Source organism: Colias philodice, chromosome 27 (assembly GCF_061535455.1).
Source record: "Colias philodice isolate Cphi_HAF_F1 chromosome 27, ilColPhil1 Martin Lab GWU primary, whole genome shotgun sequence".
Taxonomy (NCBI): domain Eukaryota; kingdom Metazoa; phylum Arthropoda; class Insecta; order Lepidoptera; family Pieridae; genus Colias; species Colias philodice.
The window spans coordinates 5,550,322-5,568,646 of record NC_143112.1 but is presented as its reverse complement, the minus strand read 5'-3'; the positions used below and the strand labels follow the sequence as shown (position 1 = coordinate 5,568,646).

General features: G+C 32.8%; 3 protein-coding genes across 3 annotated transcripts in view; 2 read left to right on the top strand and 1 right to left on the bottom strand.

Annotated features, from left to right (window-relative positions):
* ena (ENAH actin regulator enabled) overlaps positions 1–755 on the bottom strand; it is an 83,941-nt gene extending 83,186 nt beyond the window's left edge. Inside the window, exon 1 of the mRNA XM_089711900.1 lies at positions 463–755. Coding sequence (XP_089568026.1) covers positions 463–467 — 5 coding nt within the window. The 5' untranslated portion in view covers positions 468–755. The remainder of the gene's footprint in view (positions 1–462) is intronic.
* A 909-nt stretch (positions 756–1,664) lies between these two features.
* On the top strand, positions 1,665–7,287 carry Tbce (Tubulin-binding cofactor E). Its single transcript, XM_089711709.1, has 7 exons — positions 1,665–2,111; positions 3,329–3,435; positions 3,808–3,987; positions 4,699–5,113; positions 5,563–5,694; positions 6,361–6,517; positions 6,814–7,287. Exons 1-7 carry the CDS (start codon positions 1,764–1,766, stop codon positions 7,125–7,127), a joined length of 1,653 nt encoding a protein of 550 aa, XP_089567835.1. The 5' UTR covers positions 1,665–1,763; the 3' UTR covers positions 7,128–7,287.
* A 419-nt stretch (positions 7,288–7,706) lies between these two features.
* LOC149476650 (uncharacterized) lies at positions 7,707–13,574 on the top strand. Its single transcript, XM_089711911.1, has 7 exons — positions 7,707–8,215; positions 8,550–8,649; positions 9,166–9,730; positions 10,505–10,661; positions 11,463–11,597; positions 12,835–12,952; positions 13,462–13,574. The coding sequence occupies exons 1-6, from the start codon at positions 7,867–7,869 to the stop codon at positions 12,945–12,947; spliced, it is 1,419 nt and encodes a 472-aa protein (XP_089568037.1). The 5' UTR covers positions 7,707–7,866; the 3' UTR covers positions 12,948–12,952; positions 13,462–13,574.
* The last annotated feature ends 4,751 nt before the right edge of the window (positions 13,575–18,325 follow it).

Below are 18,325 nucleotides of genomic sequence, written 5' to 3'. Positions count from 1 at the left end.
TTCAAAGAAAAATTACGTGTCGTCCTTACAGAGTCATTCTCATAAATTGATCCCCAAATTCAAGGTCAACTCTGCATGTTCAGCCCTAGGGAGAAACGAAAATAATCTATAAAACCAACGTGTGGGGTACAATACCCATTACGAGAAACAAAAATCAATAATAATTGCAATCGAGTACATTTTTCATTCATCGTATACCGTAACAAGGTATTTACATAAAACACAGAGCTTTATACAATTTCATTCATAAAACTATAATTATGAGCATAATTACTTGATCGATGTACCATGACAGGGATGTCTGTTTACGTTATATTAACTCGGTCATAAACCTAGCTAGAGAACAAACAGATGGACGAGAAAGGGTAAATATTAAAGTTTAATTATAGATCGACGCGTGCGAGCTCATATTAAACATTATTTATTTGTTTTCGTCGCGAAAGCTCTACGAAATGTACATACCTCATTTTTATTATGTATCCTTTGTCAAAATCAATTCTGATGCACTATTGCACAGCACGGAACAATTGTTCACTTAAAAACAGCATATTTTCACAAACACACGCGAACATTTCAAAATTATCGACTCAGATACACGGCTGGCACTTTGAGGGTGGCCATTTTTGTCAAAAATCAAAAGCACTGTCTGTTTTTTTCGTTTACGTTCCGATTTTCTCACTTTTCGGCGAATATTTGTGCGAGAGGACGCTAGCACTGCAAGCCGACGACAATAGCGAATTAAAAAAAATCACCGAGATCTGCCGGTCACACCTCCCATTTAGAGTAACATCCGCACAAAATGTTATATTATTTTTAAAATTCACCCGCGTTGCTATATTTGATTTTCGTTCACATACTAAATATTCTTACTATCCTAAGGAAATTAACTTCGATCTTATTTGCAAAATGTAAATTTAATTTAATATAAAACCGGACATATATTATAATTTTCGTCCTTATTTAGAACCTCTTTAACGGGGTCGCGTTATAGCTGAACAATGACCGACCAATCAAGTTTGAGAGGTTAATAGTTGAAACTGTCACAGGCTCATACAAGTGCTGCCATCTTTTGTACATCTGTGAAATTATGAAAGTTTTTTATAACCTTATTTTATAACAGGGCTGCCATAAACATAAGCCGTTGCCGCTTTCTAAGGCAGTTTAGCCCAACAAAATAGGTTTCCAAAATTTCATTATCATCATCATTTGGAATATTATTAAGATGAATATAAAGATAAGTAGAAAAAAAAGTTATCCTTTATAATTGCAAATATGTACTTTATTATCGTTCTTATGAAGTTAAAGATAAACCAATAATGTTATTAAATGCTAGTCTGTTCATAATTCGCCAAACGGGAATCTCAAAAAAGTTTCAACTTAATCTATTAAGTGCTTGGGCACTTAATATTTCCCCAGATTTATGTGTTATGTGGTAATATTAGTAGGGCTAATATTATTAAAATTAAGTTCATGGTTTATATCATAACAAAATTATTAACTTCTCTTGATGACTTATATATCTATTTCCTATGTAAGAATATTCTTCAGAAGGTATAGGTGAAATGTATAATAATTTATTTTCCCAATGCATAAGCATTACATGCAAAGGAAATACTATTTATGGCAGCCCCACCCCTTATCGACAGTCTATTGACTCCTTTGTTAAATGTCAGCTTGACAGTTGTCATACGCAGAGCTTTCCGAAAAGAGATCAATCTGTTTTTCTTTTGATAAATAGTTCCTTTTTCGAAAACATAAAAATAATGGTGGGCGCTATGCCTGTAAATTTAATACCAAAATTTTGTAACGGCGCGATGGATAGTCGAAACGGTTCCGATGAGAACGAAATTCAAGTGACCATTGGTAGTAGAGTAAAAAGTAATGACGATTTTGGTACTGTGAAATATATTGGTGAAGTTCAGGGATATAAGGGTATTTGGTACGGAGTCGAGTGGGATAATGTTGAGCGCGGGAAGCATGATGGATGTGTTGATGGGATCCAGTACTTTAAAGCGACGAAGCCTGGAGCGGGCTCTTTTGTACGCCCGAACAAAATTTCTCCCATGATAACTTGTGCAGAGGCTATACAGAAGTATTACGGAGATCGCGAGGTAAAGTCTAATATACTTAAAACTACATTTTTAATTTGATTTCACTATTAAAGTTACTAAGAACTTTGTTATAATGTTCCATATACATACAATTGAATTATGAATCATCCACACCCACACAAAAGACTGTTTTGATAAGTGTTGTTATTGTTTTATTAACAACAACTGTTAACATTTTATTTATAGTGTAGGTTAAAACTTAAAAGTATGTCTCACTCTCAAGTTAACCTTTGTTGTTTTATTGCATAAAAATAATTAAAAAAAAATTGAGGCATTTATTTCTTTATTTTAATGAAAAAAAACATGTCATGTATTTGGCTCATGTGATGCATAATAATTTCAATTCAACATGAATATTGTTATTATAAAAGTTCAAATACCGTAAATAACTGAAATTATGAACTTGAACTTATATATTGTTATCTGTTTGGATTCAGAAGTTAATACTCAAAAGAATTTTCAATAAACTTTTTTTAGATGTTCAGATAATATACATACATAGCTATAAATTATGTTTTAGCTGACATGTTTAGTGTATATTAAAAGTAAATCTAACTTTCAAGCTCAACAATTTATTTACTTGACTAGACTTCTTTTAGAAGCACTTTTGAATTGCCATAACATATTTTTACCATTTACCACCGGCTTGGAAAGCAGCTATTCCATTTGGAATGTACTTATTTTTTCTTTCATTGTTATCTAAAATATCTTAAAAGTGAATAAGACAAAACAATGACAATATTTATCAATGTCAAGGTGGAGTAGTTTTTGAGTTAAATCATAAGAAACAAACAATTAATAATTAAATTGTAATTTGTATAATATTTTATTTAGATAAGTACTGCCAATTATTGTAATCAATTTGTTTTTACCATTAGGTAATCATCATATACTTAAGAGCAATATCAAAATTTTTTTTTTTTTTTATGTATGTGTGAATGCAATCTGTTCATAGAACATTCAGCACTTGGTTATGAATGTATTGAGACTTGTAGGGCGGGCGATCCAGTGATGCAAAAAAATATTTGAATCAAAAAAATAACTTTGAAAATTTAAAAAATATGACTTTCCTGGTTTTATGAATCTAGAACATTCTGGTTTGTGACCGCTCTTTTTAACAAAATTCCCTTTAATAAAGAAAGCATTATGTAAGAGAGATTTATAGGAATTCAGGTTCATAAATAAATGTACAACAAAATAATATTATTATATTTCAGGATGAAACCGTAGCAGCTCACCGCAGGACAGTCATCAATGAATGGAAGCGTGAAATGGGCGCTCCGTTTATTGAAATGGTCGGCTTCGAGAAGATTCATCAGAAACAGTATGTGTATATAACTAGCATAATTATAGCATTTCATAGGGACTATCGTATACATAAATAATGTTTAAATGTAATCCAGCCATTCCTACAATTTGTTTGATTTTTATTTATTTTATTACTTTAGTACATATTTACATACATATAGATACCTTCAATAAAACTTTTCAGATTACAGTGAAAATAATTAATGAAGTTATTTTTTTGGGCCTAAAATGCAATTTTCCACCTTTTTGGTGAAATATTTTTGATCATGAGATCAACACCATTCAACAATCAAACAATTATAGTCTCCAACACATTTTTGTGCAGAATTTGGTAAAAAAATAAGTCATCAAGTCAATGCAAATCACTTATTCTACACACACGTTCCAGAAAATTCGACCGCCTTCTCGAAGTGTGCGTCCACGATCAAGCCGTAGCTAAAGCGGGCGATGTGTTCTCTCTATGTCCCAATGTAAGAAGCTTGGATGTATCGCAGAATCTGTTCTCGAATTGGCGGGAAGTGATCACGTTGAGCGCTCAGCTGCCGGATTTGAGGGAGTTTGATGTTAGGTGAGTGAAAATACATAGCTTGACCGCTCTGTTTGTTCCAGCTAACCTCCTGTATGGCTGGACCGATTTTTATGGGACTTTCACTTGCAGTAAGTAATAAGAAGTAACATAGGCTACTTTTTTCTGATATTTCATAATTATTAGGAACATTAGGATAAAAAGGGAAAAAATTTACGCGGATGAAACCGCAGGACACAGCTATAGCTTGACCACAGTGGCTGTAGGGTGGTGTAGGTAATAGGTATGTGCGGTGAGGCTGGGAATGGGTAAGAAAGAGCACGAGTTAGAAGTTAGAAAGAAACAGAACGGTTGGTACCGTCCCCCGCCTCGCCGCGCACTTACCTATACAGGCCTACAGCCACTACGGTCAAGCTATAGCTGTGTCCTGCGGTTTCATCCGCGTAAATTTTCTCCTTTTTATCCTAATGTTCCTAATCCTTATGAAATATCAGAAAAAAATAGTCTAAGTTAGTTCTTATTACATTGGTTATCTGTCAGTAAAGGTCCAACAAAATCGGTCTTGCCGTACCGGTTAGCCGGAAAAAATAGACAGACACTAGTTATTTTTAAGATTCTTGAAATTGACCGAATACATAACTTCTTTTAATCCTATTTTTATATCTCATCTTATTTCCTTTATATTTTTAGTGAATAAAAAAAACAAATTTTTGAATAAAACAATAATTTACGAAACCTTTATTCTCATTACAGTAAAAACCGCATGGCCATCGACATGCCGACAGAAACAATGATCCAACTATCGAAAAACTTTGCAAACCTCGAAAAACTGAACATCTCCGTATGCGATTACGAATGGTCCGACCTCCTTGCTCTATCCCACCTCTGGCCGAATATAAACGAAATCATAGCCGCATATAACAGAATTAAAAAAATAACACCGCCACATGACACTTTGAGCACGTTGACAGTTCTGCGGTTAGATGGCAACCCCATAGATTGTTGGCGGGAAATTTTGAATCTGGGCTGTTTGTCAAATTTGACAGTACTAAGTTTGAACGATTGCTTCATTGAGGATATACGGTTTAACGACGACCCGGGAAACGCGAAGGTCGATGTTTTTGTAAATTTGGAAGTGCTGTTTTTGAACAGGAATAGGATTCGTGATGTAAGTATGGACTACATATTAAAAAAAAAAAAAACATTTTTTTTTTTCATTTAATTCGAATTATTTCACACTTCACAGTTTAAAAGACTTTCTTTCATATACTTAAGTATATTATTGTATCCATATCATAAATATTTTATAATAATTCTTAGTAATTAAAGAATACCACACGAATTATACTCACAATGAACTAAAACGATTTCTAGTTTATTATTTATCCTTCTATCAGTTGGTTGCCTGGAAGAGATCACTCTTAAGTGATAAGGCCGCCTTCTGTGCTGTTTTTCTTTTAGAATAAGTTTTGTTTGTATTTTGGCAGCACAATAAAGAGTTTAAATAAATAAATAAATAAAACATATCAATAAAATATACTTCAAAATCCTATATAAACCAATATTATTTACTTTACCTAATTAAAACGTCTTTTTAATATACAAATTTATTTTCAGTGGCGGTCAGTCAGCGAATTGAACAAACTAAAGAATCTCAAAAAGCTATACTTCTTAAAGAACCCAGTGCAAAATACTGAAGACTACGACTCTGCGTCACAACTGATTATTGCGAAAATTGGAAATTTACAGGTAACATAAATCCATTCTAATGAAATGTTTGTTTGTTTGAATGCGTTAGTCTCAAGAACTACTGGACCAATTTCGAAATATCTATAAATATCTATACTTCTATACTAATATTATAAAGCTGAAGAGTTTGTTTGTTTGAACGCGCTAATCTCAGGAACTACTGGTCCGAGTTGAAAAATTATTTCGGTGTTAGATAGCACATATTTTATCGAGGAAGGCTATATAGGCTATATATCATCACGCTAAGGCCCATGGTTTCAAAATCGGGGATTTTTCTATGCTGGGTGATTTGCTTTTACTTCTCCGGCGAAGCCGCGGGCGGAAGGCTAGTTGCAATATACAGTATGTGATCCCTGAGTGCTATAGCACTATTAAAAATCTAAAATATTTGTAAATCATCTGTGCCCCGCGGTTTCTCCCTCTAACAAAATGAGCTGAAACTTCGGCATTTAAATCTGTTTAGTGGTTTTTGCTTATTAGCGTACAAACCTAATATTAAATGTGCTGATTACCTTCTGCCCTGGTTGCCTGGAAGAGATCACTACTAAGTGATAAAGCCGCCAAATACACTAAACTGCTCCTTGCTTTTATTTTTGTATGTTTTAGTATGTAAGTCTGTTTAGGTGTATTGAAGAGTAAAATAAATAAATTTCTGATTAATTACAGGAATTAAACGGATCAACAATAACGCGGGAATTACGTCGAGGGGCAGAATATGATTATATGAAACGGTACGGCGCAGAATGGAAATTGGCGCAAAATGACATTAACATGAAGAAAGCATTCGATTTGGAACACTGTAGATTCCAGGAGTTAATTGATAGTGAGTATTTAAAGATTTTTATTTTTTTATTCAAAATATAAGTGAAAAGTTATGCTTGTAAACTTGTACCACTTAGATGGGGCATAAAAATGTCTTTGAATTTTTCCATTTTTAAAGGGTTACATCTGCATAGAATATGTTTTATAATAAATATAATGAGTGCCGATAATTTGCCCTAAAACACCTTCAGTTTCAGAACTGACATGGGTTAAGACCCATGCTTGAATCATTAACCTTGCAGTGTCTTAATTTTTAAAGCAATATTTCAAATATAATATGAATCGTAATTTTTACAGAATATGGCATCCCAGATGACAGTCTTCTCGTGAAACAGCAAAAAACAGTAACACTCACATCTCAACTATTAGAAATAACACTACAAGATGAAAACGGAAAAATCATCAAGAAAAAATTTCCCTCGACTATGGCAGTGCAGAAACTGGTAACACTAGCGCAAAGGCTATTCGCAAAAGGTTTTACGGGATCACCTAAATTATATATAATGGACGACCAAATGCAAGGCGCGGAAATACAACTCGACAATGTCATGAAAGATTTAGCATTTTTCTCGATTAAAAATGGAGACAAAATTATTGTCAGATTCAGATAATGTGCAAATTTGATTTATGGTTCTAGCAAGACTCAATATGGCTGCATCGTTATTATTGGCGCGTAATTTAAAAATATTATTTTCAAAGTTAGCTTTGTAAATAAACAGAAATTGTACCTGTATTTATTATTTTATTTTGAAAATATATGTCCTATGTATTTTTAAACTTGTCTTTTATTTCATTTATTAAATGGTGTGGCATGATGTAGGATTTTCCCTCCAAAACTTCAAATATTATTTCAGTTATACTATTACAAAATAATGATGATTACAAGTTTAAATATTACTTGTGTGTCGACCGTTAATAATTTGTTGACCTTCATAATATTGTTAAGGTTATGATTTTCTTTTATTTTCAAATTACCTTGCATAAACACATGTCACCTTGGAGACGAACTTATTGTTTCAATTTGTGAATGAGATTATCATATTCATCGTGATATTGTTAAAGCATCAATTATTGTATTATTAAAAGTAGAAAGAATTATATCGATTAAAATAACAATTAAAATATATTTTTAGCAATCTTTTTTTTTTAATCGTTTGTCAATGTTTATTTTGTGGTTTATTTTGACATAACACTGGCCACTTATAACTCGATCGCCATTGGTAACCGTTGTGTCAACAAAAAAAAAGTATACACAGGAATGGCGGCGGGCGACAAATTCAAAGTTGATTGAAAATTTTGTGATGAAAATCAGTGATAGTATCGCCAATTTAGTGTTATAAGTTGTTAATTATGGGTAATTGTTGGGGCGTGTTCCGTCGGCGTCGAATACGTCGTCATATTGTGCTCATATTGATAGGTTTAGACAACGCGGGTAAGACGAAAACTGTGAATAATTTAGCTGGAGAAAATGAAGATAAAGTTTTACCCACGGTTGGTTTTAAGGCTGTGAATTTAGTACATAAAGATACGCCTGTAACTATTTACGATTTGGGTGGCGGGCCGCAGTTTCGGCAAATATGGTCGCAATACTATAGTGAAGTTCATGGTGTTATATTTGTGATAGATTCAAGCGATTATTCGCGCTTGGATGAATGTAAAGCAGTACTAGAAGAGGTATTATCGCACGATAAAATATCAGGTACGTTTATTGTATAGTATATCCCTTATCAGTGGTGTTATTGGGAAATAATTGGATTTGCCATGCCGCTGGCTTTCATATTAATTAAAAGTTTTTTTAACATACCTACGTTATTGAAACTAAATAGTATACTTGTCTAATTGAATTGTAAATACTTCGTATGTATAAAATCATTTATTGAAAATTCATTTAATATAAATAAGGCGTAGAAAATATTTTTCTAAGTAGAAAATTTCTATGTATCAAGTCTTTTAGGTCATTTACAATAATATAAATTCTAGAATACTCCTGAATCAACTTTTGATTCATTATTTCTTTATTAATTTAATTATAGGGAAGCCTGTACTAGTGTTGGCGAACAAACAGGACAAAACGGGAGCTTTGGATGACATAGATGTGGTGGAGAAACTTAATATTGAACCGTTGGTTAATAAGTAAGTATTAAATATTATACTAGTGACTATAAAAATAATATAGATACTCACTAGTAAAATAATATCAAAACTCTGATTCATTCAATTTCCAATTGGTTTTGGTAATTTCTATTCTAATAGGAAAGTTATATGATATTTAGTTTGGAAAGATGTTTCAATTGTCACATTTCTTTTTCAATAAAATAATGTTCCTTATTATATACTTACATTCTAGATTATTGAAGCAAAAAGTTTTCTGTGTTATGACTTTTTTAATGTAGATTATTTTGCAATGAAGATTTTAAGATGTTATACACTAAGCATTATTCCATAAAATATTATGCTGGTGATATATCCAGCTGGTGCTCAAATACTAGCTTACACAGTACGAAAAGACAGACAGATATGAAGACATACGTATATGTGCATGCATACACACACACACTCACACAAACACGCACACACGCAGAAACACACGCTCACGCCTATGTAATGAATGAATTAATGTCTATTACGCAATTTAAAACCCCTTTACAGATATAGATGCCCGACCCTAGTCGAATCCTACACTGCGGAAGCGACGCCATCAAAGTCTAAAAAAATCGACCCCGGCCTCAAAAAGGGCTACCACTGGCTGCTAAACTATATAGTGCGACGTTATGGAGATATAAACCTGCGCGTACAGACAGACATACACACAGAACTCGAACGCAGACGACGTATGACGAGATCAAACAGAGGTTCCCAAACTTTCACAGCGCTAAGTGATGATATAGCCACACAAACTGGCTTTGAGAACCCCAACTTTGAAATACCTAGCCAAAAAGACAATGGATTAATAGTGGTCAAGCCGATCAAAGTGAACAATGATTCAACGATCACTATAGAAAGTTTGGATTCAGATAGTACGTCCGTTAAGCCAAAATTATCTCCGTTATTTGGGAAAAGGGAAACAGAAGGCAGTAATTCTAGTGAAATTAAAGTGGAGTTGGAAACTAGGAGTGAATTTAGGAAATTGTCCCCGATTGTTAGGAATAGGGGTGTGAATCATATAGATTTCAAGAATCGGCCGCAGTCCAGCCCGACGTATAAGAAAAATACGGTATTTTCTATATCTATGCTTCTATACTAATACTATAAAGAGGAAATGTTTGTTTGTTGTATGGTTTTCACGCATAAACTACTGGACCGATTTTGATGAAATTTGGCACAGATAATCTTTAGACCCTGAGAAAGAACATAGGCTACCTTTTATTGCAAAATATGTACCACGGGCGAAGCCGGGGCGGCCCGCTAGTTTTTAATATATTTTTTGAGTTTATTCCGTAGAGATCAGCTTATGGATTTGGGTTTAGGTTATCTGAAAGTTTTTTTTATTTTATTTTACGCAACTATTTAAGTAACGACCATTTTCAAAATTTAGTTCGCATCTTTTCCATTATGTACTATTTTGTAACATTTTAAAGAGTAGCAAGAAAATCGGATATTTAGTATAGTATCAATATATTTATGTCTTTATATTTTACGACGACCGTCAACAATTTCAACTATATAATAATTGAGGGTAGTCCAAATCAAGCTGATTTAAATTTAATAGACATTAATGACATTATTTCAATCGTCGCCTAAGTTACAATTATAACAAAGACATTTTTGATACAAAAAAAGAGCGTGTATGCCGAGCACACGTGTCAGAAGTGAAACTTCTTTGGTAAGATTCAAAGATACCAAAATCGTCGCCTTACTCCATGACGTGGCGGCATTGCCATGACGCGAACTTGAAATTTTACTATCAACGCGCCTAAAGAAGTTTCACTTCAAAGTACGTTATCTTTAAGTAATTTTATTAATTAAAATTTATAATCTAAAATTTCAGCTACCGCTTAGCAAAAACTCGTCTCTCATAGAAGATAAGATCACAAAGGACAGTGTCACAGAAGGGACTCGAACCCTGGACTCTAAGAAGCAACGCGTTTTGGTCAACGATATAGAACTTATGCAGATGCATCGAGAGATTGTGCTCACTGAACGAGGTAAATAAATAATTTTATATTTATGTTACCGTAAAACTGTGAATACCGTTAATTATAATTTAATAGCTAGATTGATTCAAGAGGAAGATTTGATTATATAATTTATTTGGTTTTAGACACAGCGGGCGAAGCCGCGGGCGGAAAGCTAGTATTTCATAAATTATCCCTTTAAATATATCGAAAACTCGGAAAAGTATATAATTTACTAGCTGCGCTCTGTGGTTTCACATGCGTGGCTCCGTTCCTGTTGGTCTTAGCGTGATGATATATAGCCTATAGCCTTCCTCGATAAATGGGCTATCTAACACCGAAAGAATTTTTCAAATCGGACCAGTATTTCTTGAAATTAGCAAGTTCAAACAAACAAACAAACTCTTCAGCTTATTATAGTATAGATTAAGTTTTAGACAAAGCGGGCGGAAAGCTAGTACTTCATAAAAAATTATACATATATCCATACTAATATTATAAATGCGAAAGTAACTCTGTCTGTCTGTCTGTTACTCAATCACGCCTAAACTACTGAACCAATTTGCATGAAATTTGGTATGGAGATATTTTGATACCCGAGAAAGGACATAGGCTACCTTTCATTGCGAAATATGTACCACGGGCGAAGCCGGGGCGGACTACTAGTTTATTATAAAATTGGTCTCATTCTATTATCACGCCGGTGAAGGTCGACCTATGTTCGGATCTTAGAGTAATAATATAGATTAGTTTTTAGACAAAGCGGGCGGAAAGCTAGTTCTTAATAAAAATCAACGCAATTGACATACAATACTAATATTTATCTTCCAGAACACCCAAAAGCGCTATCGGACACAATATCAAGTGTCCGGTTCCCACTCAGCGCCCGACCCGCCTCCGCGTCGCAGTCGGTTCGCAGACAACTGGAGATATCCTCGCAACAGAGACGGAGACTCAGTTTGAGATGTTAGTGCGTGAAATAGAACTAAAAACAAAACCAAAATATACTTTCCGAACTAAAACCAAAATACACGGACCAAATAAAACACTATGACTCGGCTTGAGATGTTAGTGCCCATACGAACCGGCAAATCACACTAAGGCCGCCTTTCCATATGCAAGAAAACTTGAGCAAGAAATGTCCGACAGTCTGTCTGACAGCAGCTTGCAAGTCTACTTGCAGGTGGAAACGCGGAATTCGACTTGCAAGCTGCTGTCGGACAGACTGTCAGACATTTCTTGCGGAAGTTTTCTTGCAATTGGAAACGCGGCCTAAAACTGTTTAATCTACACCTAAATATACAGTATTTCTATTGTGACCGCCTCCTCGGTACAGTGGTTGACGCGTGAGCGTAACACCGAGGGATCCTGGGTTCGATTCCCGGTGGAAACGAACCTACCTACTTGTCCCTATAGAAAATCGATCAGTGAAACAGATGTATAATGCATCTGCCCCTTACCCCACTTGGGGACATGAGACTTCACTTTTTTAAATATACAATGAATAAATAAATAAATCAAATAAATATTTCAGGACAATTTTCACACACGGCACGATCTGATCCCATACTAAGCTTTCGCTTGTGTTATGGAAACCAGATGGCTGATAAACATACAAATATATAATCTTCTATAATATAAAAATGAATCCCAAAATGTGTTGGTAAGCGCATAACTTGAGAACGGCTGAACCGATTTCGTTAATTCTTTTTTTATTATATTCCTTGAAGTACGAGGATGGTTCTTATGTAGAAAAAACGTAAATATGTACCACGGGCGAAGCCGGGGCGGACTGCTAGTTTTAAATAAATATATAGATAATTAACACCCAGACACAGAGCAAACATCTATGTTCATCTTTGATCTAAGATGTTCATCACACAAATATTTGCCCCGGGTGGGAATCGAACCCACGACCTCTGGCTTGGAAGGCAGGGTCACTACCAACCAAGCCAACCGGTCATTATTATAATAATTATGATTTATAAAATCTTATTGCAACCATTCAATTTAATCTTTAATTGATTTTTTATTTAAATCTTGTATGAATTTTGCTTTGGAGTACCGCAAGGATCTATACTTAGACCATTGCTCTTTCTTACATGTATCAATGATATATTACCTCTTTTTAGTAGTTTTAAAGCTTCTTAATATTGGAATATTAAATTAAATTATTAACATTATATTTATATTAATATAACAGATATGCAACGCAACAAAACAAGCCCGGAGCGTACATCCATGTTGCTGTACGAACCGACGAAACAGAAACAACTGGATAAAGGTGATTTTGAACATGCCGCCACCATTAATTGAAATTGGTAAGATTTAATATTTACTGTATTTATATGATTCTATGTAATCGTGAATTTTATTGTTTAAACTTATTTTCGAAGGGATTTTACTCACTATGGATGTGTAATCTATACTAATATTATAAAGCTGAAGAGTTTGTTTGTTTGAACGCGCTAATCTCAGGAACTATTGGTCCGTTTGAAAAATTCTTTCGGTGTTAGATAGCCCATTTATCAAGGAAGGCTATAGGCTATATTATATCATCACGCTAAGACCAAAAGGAGCTGAGCCACGCGGGTGAAACCGCGGAACACAGCTAGTTTAACATATTACTACGAATGTGTACATTTTGATGACTAACATTTTTCTTATAACTTCAGCTATCTGCTAGTAAAGTCCCTTAAAATCGGTTCAGCCCTTAATTTATTAATTGTTATAGTTAAATATTGAACCGTTATTTTTTTTAACATTGCATACATTTTAATTAATTTATTTGTGTATCACTACATAGATATTTAATTTTGTATTTTTTCAGATGGCGTTTCTTACTACAAGCGAAGTCTATTAATTAATTTTAATTTTTATTATAAGTCAAAGATTTGTTTTCTGTTTAGATGATTTTATGAAAGAGTAAATTTTTGTTGTATTTTAATACAGGGTGTTCCAAAATTCGCGTAATGTTTAAAATTGAGCTTTTTAAAAATTATTATTCCAATATTTAAATTCATATTATGTGTGAAAGTTTTTGGGACACTTTTTATCTATATTTTGTAATATCTGGGACCAATAATAATTTAATACAAATATATTGGTACATCTATAAAAATGTCAGAAACTAGAAAAAGTATTTTTTTTGTTCAAAGTAAATAAGAATATTAAAATTATTATCCAAATAATTGTTTGAAAAATCTTTCATACTTATATGTATTAATTAAATATGTATATTAAAACAGGGTATTGGAAAATATTCACAAAACAAAATTTATATGTACTGAAGTTGAAAGCACATCGAATTTTTTACTATGTAGTAAGTTTAATATTATATAAACTACTATTTTAGAAATTTATGATCAATATTTTGTATGAGTACTATAATTATTATTATTGTAAAAGAGGAAAAGTTATGTAAAAGTTTAGAAGAGTGATTGTAATAGAAAAATAAATAAATAGAACAATTATTTAAAAAGTATAAGATTCTATTTCTGAAGAAGTTAAGGAATAGAAATTGATATATACCTCAAGTAGGGCCTATAATATATATTTATATATGTCGCCGTCATCTGCTATTTGACTGAATGACTAGCGCGTTCATTGAATGACGACTAAATTTACTTTTTCCAAACGTCCACAAGAAGACGGTTGCGAGCCCATCCCCTTATCCAAACCAAAGAGTTTGCTAAATGACGTTCAGTCAAGACGTTGAACGTTATATTCAACAATTTGACGAGTTGTCCTTTAGTCATTTAATTAAATGTCGTCATTCATTCAAGGACGCAAATTCAAGGACGAAGGAAGATGACTGCGACATATCTATTAGCTGTTAAGAAATACTAATATGTATTTCAAAACGTTAAAAATGTAAATGTTTAAAGAATATATTAAATAGTAATTTAGTTTTGTATTTTGAATACGAAGTTTATTAATAAATGATGATGATTGAAAATATTTTGTGTTTTATTTTATTCTTCCCTATTTATACTTAGGTGGGAGATAATTTTATTACACAACAAAATACTATAAAGGAAACATCATTATAATATATTAATAAAATTACCTTGATGAAAAAATAATTTACTTCGATAAACATTAGTTTTTTGTTCATGAAATAGACATCATCAGATCAGAATTATATGAAACATTTAACCTTTCATTTACTAGAAGAATATCTGTATATTTTTAAACATACAGTGCACATTGACAGGCACAACCATGGCACAACAATGATAAAAATTAAAAAGAGAAAAATTTTTTTAACGATAGCACACGCTTGAATCGCACGCAGTATCTTATAAATTTACAATCCCAGACAAATTGTATAATTTCGCCGTTTAAAAAACTCGCAGTAATGTATCATGCAAAGAATTTACTTTCTCACACCTCCGTTTTAAATTTTAGTTCTTGCCTAACCTGATCAAAAATTCCTGATTCCGAATTCTTTGTTTGTCAGCTGACGACCCCAAAATCATACAATTTGCCTTCGAATGTAATAAATGATTTATGAGATATTGCGTGCGATTTGAACACACTCATTCAGGGAAATACAAAATTTCTGCCTGACTTATAAACACATTTCGCTTCTTTTTTTGCAAGGGCGCGTGTATGAACTCATGTATTGAATGCACTATACCACTGCAGTCTGCACCAGATCTGAAATTTTGCAGTACGACCGGATCGGTTTGTAGTCGCAAAATCGGATTTGAACTACAGCAAGATTCTCTTTTGCCGTGTCTTGAAACTGAATGCATTTGTTAACGCTTTCATTGAAATACCTGTACCACTAAACCGAATCCTGCAAAACACCGATTCTGTATAAAAAACAACGACATCGTTTGAACGTAGGGCTCTGGGTAAGGTGAGTAGTGATCATAATGAGTAGCGTGTTAGCTGTTGAAATGCCATTAAAATAAATAAATGAGAATCAGATTCTGTTTTGTTTAATTTCATTTCTGACTGAACCATTCGTTTAAAAGCAACATGACACAATATTGTGTTGTTGAATTTTAACCTTTTGAACGCCAATGACATCTATAGATGTCATGCGCAATCGTGCCCTGTGCGCCAACGACACCTATACATTCCAAGAAACAGATCATAGATAAATACAAATTAAACATATTAAACCTTTACTTTTACGTGTTTTATTTATACAGTTTATGAACTGAATCCCCAGTTATTACATAATTGTACACAGTAAACAAAATTGCCAAGTAGTTATTCAAATATTTGATGACAAAAAATAACTTAATTAATGGCTAAAAAAGCATGTTCTCTCGCGCCAATGACATGTATACGTGCCTACTAGTGATGTAGTGTAATATTCAAGTAACTTCATTAAAATTTCAGCGAAATTACTCTAATTCGCTTAATTTTTGTAATAACTACAAAAAAAATATATAAGCTCAGTCACTGAGAAAAAAGTTAAATACTACATTCTTTGGTATAATACCATATTGTCTATATTGTGGATATTGTTGATTTGAATATTTTCCTTTTCGCCAATCATGCGCATCCCTAGCACAGTATCGATATGCAATCCCTTCTGCGCCATTGACATGAATAGATGTCGGACTGGTGACGTCGTAAGCGCGTGCCGTGTTGTTAAGTGCGGAAAGTTGTAAAAATATTTTATCGAGTAGCGGGCGAGTGAGCGAGCAGTTTTCAAAATTTATTACCTAATAAGTCTAATCAGTGCCTTTATTAGAATATTCTTATGATACAAATTGTCGCTATGTCATATCAAAATATGGTAATTGACCTAAATAGGTACCTACATATAATTAGTATTTGTAATAACTCAAGTATTAAACTAAATGATTGGAAAATAAATATGTAGTTTTAATGCAATTCCCTTTATTTAAAGGTAATAGTTGTTTTGATATTTACAAATAAACACTCCACAATAATACCTATAGTTCATATAAACTTAATAAATAAACTCGATAAGTTATAATAATATACAGCTACACATCCCTAATCAGAAGCGAGAGATTATAAAAAAAAGGATGGTTGCCCGCGCCATTGGCATGTATACATGCCAATGGGGCGTAACTGATAGAGAATAGTGCTGTAACTTGCTGCAATTTTATATGTATTTTTGTATCTCAAAAGGTTGATTTTTTTTGTTGATAGTTGCTATAAATGTGGTCTTAAGTTTTTACAGTAGGAGATGAGGTTAAATAAATATTATTTTTGTGTTATAAGCTGTTTATTCAAATATTCAGACGTGAATTATTATGTTTATCGATAACATTTTGGACTCCCTACTATTTTCAAGGTTATCTCATTGAATTTGTGGCTTGGCGTGGAGGGCACGGCGATGCGTTTTTGCTCTGGCGGTCAAAAGGTTAACATGCTAGAAACTAATATTTTTTATGGGAATGGTTTCATACAAGTACAATTAGTTAAGGATTTTTTGTAAAAAGTCAATTCTTTGGCTGAACCGAATTTTCAAATGAGTAGATACCTACTGGAATGTTTGAGAAATAACATAGGCTAGTTTAAAATTATAGTTGGTTTTATTGAAAGCTTCCTAAAATAATGTCCTGGCGCATGTCTATGTAGTTCTTGTTATAAAAATTGTGTATAGTTGAATTTTTTACTATTCTAATTTCTACGGCTCCCTAATTATTATTCAACTTATATGGTACATGGTACATGTAACTTGTGATATTACTTAAGTAGTTTGATTATGTAGTTTGTTAGTTTTTGTCACCAACTAATGAGCCGCATAGTATTGTGATATTTTTATGTTTTGTAATCAGTTTATGTGTGGTGTAAAATAAATTCTTTCTTCCTTTCTTGTTGAATGTGTAAAAATGAAATGGTCTTTAAAGACTTTTCTTAGGTAGGTATATATCGTTAGTTCAACGCTTCACGTGAACATATTGTGACAATAACTAAAATTAGGTATCGAAGAAAATAAAACAGCAAAATTTTCTACACTCATTTATTTCACAATATAAATATATTATACAATAATTAGTACTGGCAGTGTCGCACCTGTTACAATTTTCAAATAAATATTTCACGCTGCAAATGCGCTGCAACATTTTTAAACTTGTCAAATGTGTGTCAAATACATTCTAACTTATTTTTTTTTTAAATTAACAAAATAATGTGACACTGGTTTTGACCGATACATAAATTAGAGTTGCCACAAAAAAAACATAGTTTTAACTCACTTTTGACTACATTTCTATTGCATTATTGGGTTAAATCTATAAATGCTAATAATACTACTTGTATCAAAATCTATGGCAACTAGGATACAATTGGATATTTTGGCGTTTTCACATAAAAAGGTTATCTCAATAGTCGTTCGTCTGTTAAAATAATAACGAGACATTTTTAATAATAATGCGGTCAGTGAGATTTTTATTGGAATTGGTGTATTTGGATCTAAATTTTTATTTACAACTGCGTGTACCCAAAAAATTTAACATAGTTTAGACTTTAGATGCATACAATTTGGAATCTTACTAAATTTTAAACAAAACTATACACAAGTTTTTTTAAAGAAAGATCATTTTAGCAAACGAACGAGATCTTCATAATAACAATAAATAATCTTATACTATATTTACTCTAACGGTTCTCTATATATTTTGCAGCCAACTGGTAAAATCCGCCGTTTCATGAATAGCCTAGTTTGTTAATTAAACGGCTTGTTCATAAATCAC